Source organism: Nannochloropsis gaditana, assembly GCF_000240725.1.
Source record: "Nannochloropsis gaditana CCMP526 unplaced genomic scaffold scaffold841, whole genome shotgun sequence".
NCBI lineage: Eukaryota > Eustigmatophyceae > Eustigmatales > Monodopsidaceae > Microchloropsis > Microchloropsis gaditana.
In genome coordinates, this window is record NW_005803112.1 from 1 (window position 1) to 2,183 (window position 2,183).

The 2,183-nt window shown below is 52.1% G+C and overlaps 1 protein-coding gene across 1 annotated transcript; it reads right to left on the bottom strand.

The window, feature by feature from the left end:
- Positions 1–24: 24 nt before the first annotated feature.
- Positions 25–1,787, bottom strand: NGA_0500200 (uncharacterized protein). The gene is made up of 4 exons (XM_005853541.1): positions 1,405–1,787; positions 778–1,117; positions 399–480; positions 25–180 (listed from the first exon to the last, which is right to left on the bottom strand). Exons 1-2 carry the CDS (start codon positions 1,699–1,701, stop codon positions 791–793), a joined length of 624 nt encoding a protein of 207 aa, XP_005853603.1. The 5' UTR covers positions 1,702–1,787; the 3' UTR covers positions 25–180; positions 399–480; positions 778–790.
- Between the last annotated feature and the right edge of the window lie 396 nt (positions 1,788–2,183).

A 2,183-nucleotide genomic window follows, 5' to 3' on the forward strand; every position in this document is an offset into this window, starting at 1 on the left:
GGGAGGGAGGGAGGGAGGGAGGGAGAGGTCTCACTTGACTTGACGCTCTACCAGCACCCGCACCCCCTCGCGGGCCTGGAGGAAATTGGTGATGTCCGCCACCCTCTGAAGGATGTCGTGGGAGCCGCGTTTCATGAGGAGGAGGACGTTTCGAGGGCTCTCTTGCCAACGGAGGAGGGTCTGATGGAGGGGGGAGATGGGGAGGGAAAGCGTCATTTTATGAGCATGCCCGTACGAGAGGGAATTAATTAATGCCTTATGGGCTAGTGGGAAGAAAGGAAGAAAGGGGAAGAAGCTACGAGTTTTAGAAATGCATCGAGAAAATTGAGGGTGGTAAAAGTATGAAAGGGGAAGCAGGGAGGGAGAGAGGGAGGGAGGAGGGGAGGGAAGGATGATACCTGTTCTGGCAAGCCCTTTTTTGCCCCTCCTAGGATCTGTCCGTCTTCTATCACATCCACACTCGTCACCGACTGCCAGCGTCTGCGGAAGGAAGGAAGGGAGGGGGAAAGAAAGGCGGAAGGGAGGGAAAGAGGGAGGAAGGGGAAAGGCAGGAAAGTGAGAGGGAGGGACCGCAGATGAAGAGGACAGAGGAAGAATCGACGATAGGGTTCAGGAGACGTTCAGCTTCTTATCATAAATACATCACCTCCATAGAAATCGTCCTTTCCGTATCCTAAATGTATCCCTTCTTCCTTTCCATCTCCCTCTCTCCCTCCTTCCCTTCCTCCCTCTTTCCCTCCCTTCCTCCTATCCTCCCCCTCTCCCTATCCCCGTTCCTCACTTGTGCAGCTCAAAGCGCGCGCGGCGTGGGTGCGGTTCCGTCCCTGCCACTACTGTCACTTCCCGCCTCATCATCACCCTTTCTTCCTCCTCTATGATGTAGTAATGCCCGCCCTCCCCCGCTGCCTCCTTCTCCTCCACCCCTTCCTCCTCCTCTGCCGTGAAAGGCGGCCAGGGTCGGGGGTAGGCTGGTCGCTTCTCCCGCTCCGGCTGAAAATCGTCGTCGGGCAGCGCGTTTGAAATAGGCGGGATGAAGGGTCTTTGGACCCTGGTGTACATTAGGCGAAAAGGAGCGGCGAGGCGGGGAAGAGGGGGGGCACGCCAGGCTGAGGGGGGTCTGGGGGAGGGGGGAAAGGGAGGAGACAGCGTCAGCCGGAAAGTATTGCTTCGATATTTCGAAACTTTGTGCCGAGAGATACAAAAATCTTGTTCTGGTGACGTTGATAGCTGTTCAAACATGCGTTGATGATTTTGAGGGATAAATATTGAAGTCAAAGAATGCGTTGATGATTTTGAGGGATAAATATTGAAGTCAATTTTACATGGTAACCTTTCCTTCGGCGAAAAAGTGTTCTGGAGAACTTGCTGATAAGTCAACAATATCATATAACATTTATCACGAACCGGAAAGGCGTTCAGAAGGATGAGTACCAAAAATATGGCTGAAATTTGGAAGTTCCGTGTGCCCTGCAGTAGACGGCTTGGACTTAGCAAATGGTGAGAAGAGCATGAAGTGGAAGAGCCGGAGGCATTAGAAGGAGGAAAGGAGCGCCAAATCATATGAAAAGGTGCTGAGGAGGAAGAAGGAGAGGAGGAGGATGTCGGGGGATCGGAAATGGAGGGGAAGGAGGAAGTTGTAGAGGAGGCGGTGGATGAGGAAGGGGTTAGAGACGAAGCATGGCTTGAAGGTCGCTCCTGCATGGCCTGTACCACCACCCCTCTTCGTGCTTTCTCAACAGCACTTAGAAGGTCTCCCTCTCGCGCTTTGACCACTCCCCTGCCGTCTGGGGAGGTATTGATAAGCAAGTGATAAGGAGATGCACGAGGGAATATGAGTACGTACGTCTGATATCTACTGAAGGAAAGATAAAAGTCGTCGATTTCATCCCCTGTCGGCACATGACGATGACTGGAACGATATTTGTACCAATATTTCCTTTTTCATTAAGGCTACTGCGCATTCTATCACGTGCCAGCAGGCTGCGCAACAAAGTAAAAGGGGACTGCAAGGGGGGGCAGAAATCTTTCCTTTGTGACGTTAGGGTTGATTGCCCCCGGTCACAACGCAGGGGTTTTATAGAGCTTTTTATACAACGGCTCGAACTTCGTTTTTACAGCGTCAAAGCTTCCGCTATATTCCATATATGTATCGAGAATAACAGCTTAGCAACATTGTTGCCCGT

What these genes read in the sequence shown, in the direction of transcription:
- NGA_0500200 (XM_005853541.1), bottom strand. Translation starts at nt 1,701, where the DNA reads ATGCAGGAGCGACCTTCAAGCCATGCTTCGTCTCTAACCCCTTCCTCA. An exon ending in TCCTTCTGAACGCCTTTCCG is followed by an intron (nt 1,118 to 1,404) that starts GTTCGTGATAAA and finishes CCCCTCCCCCAG; the next exon opens with ACCCCCCTCAGCCTGGCGTG.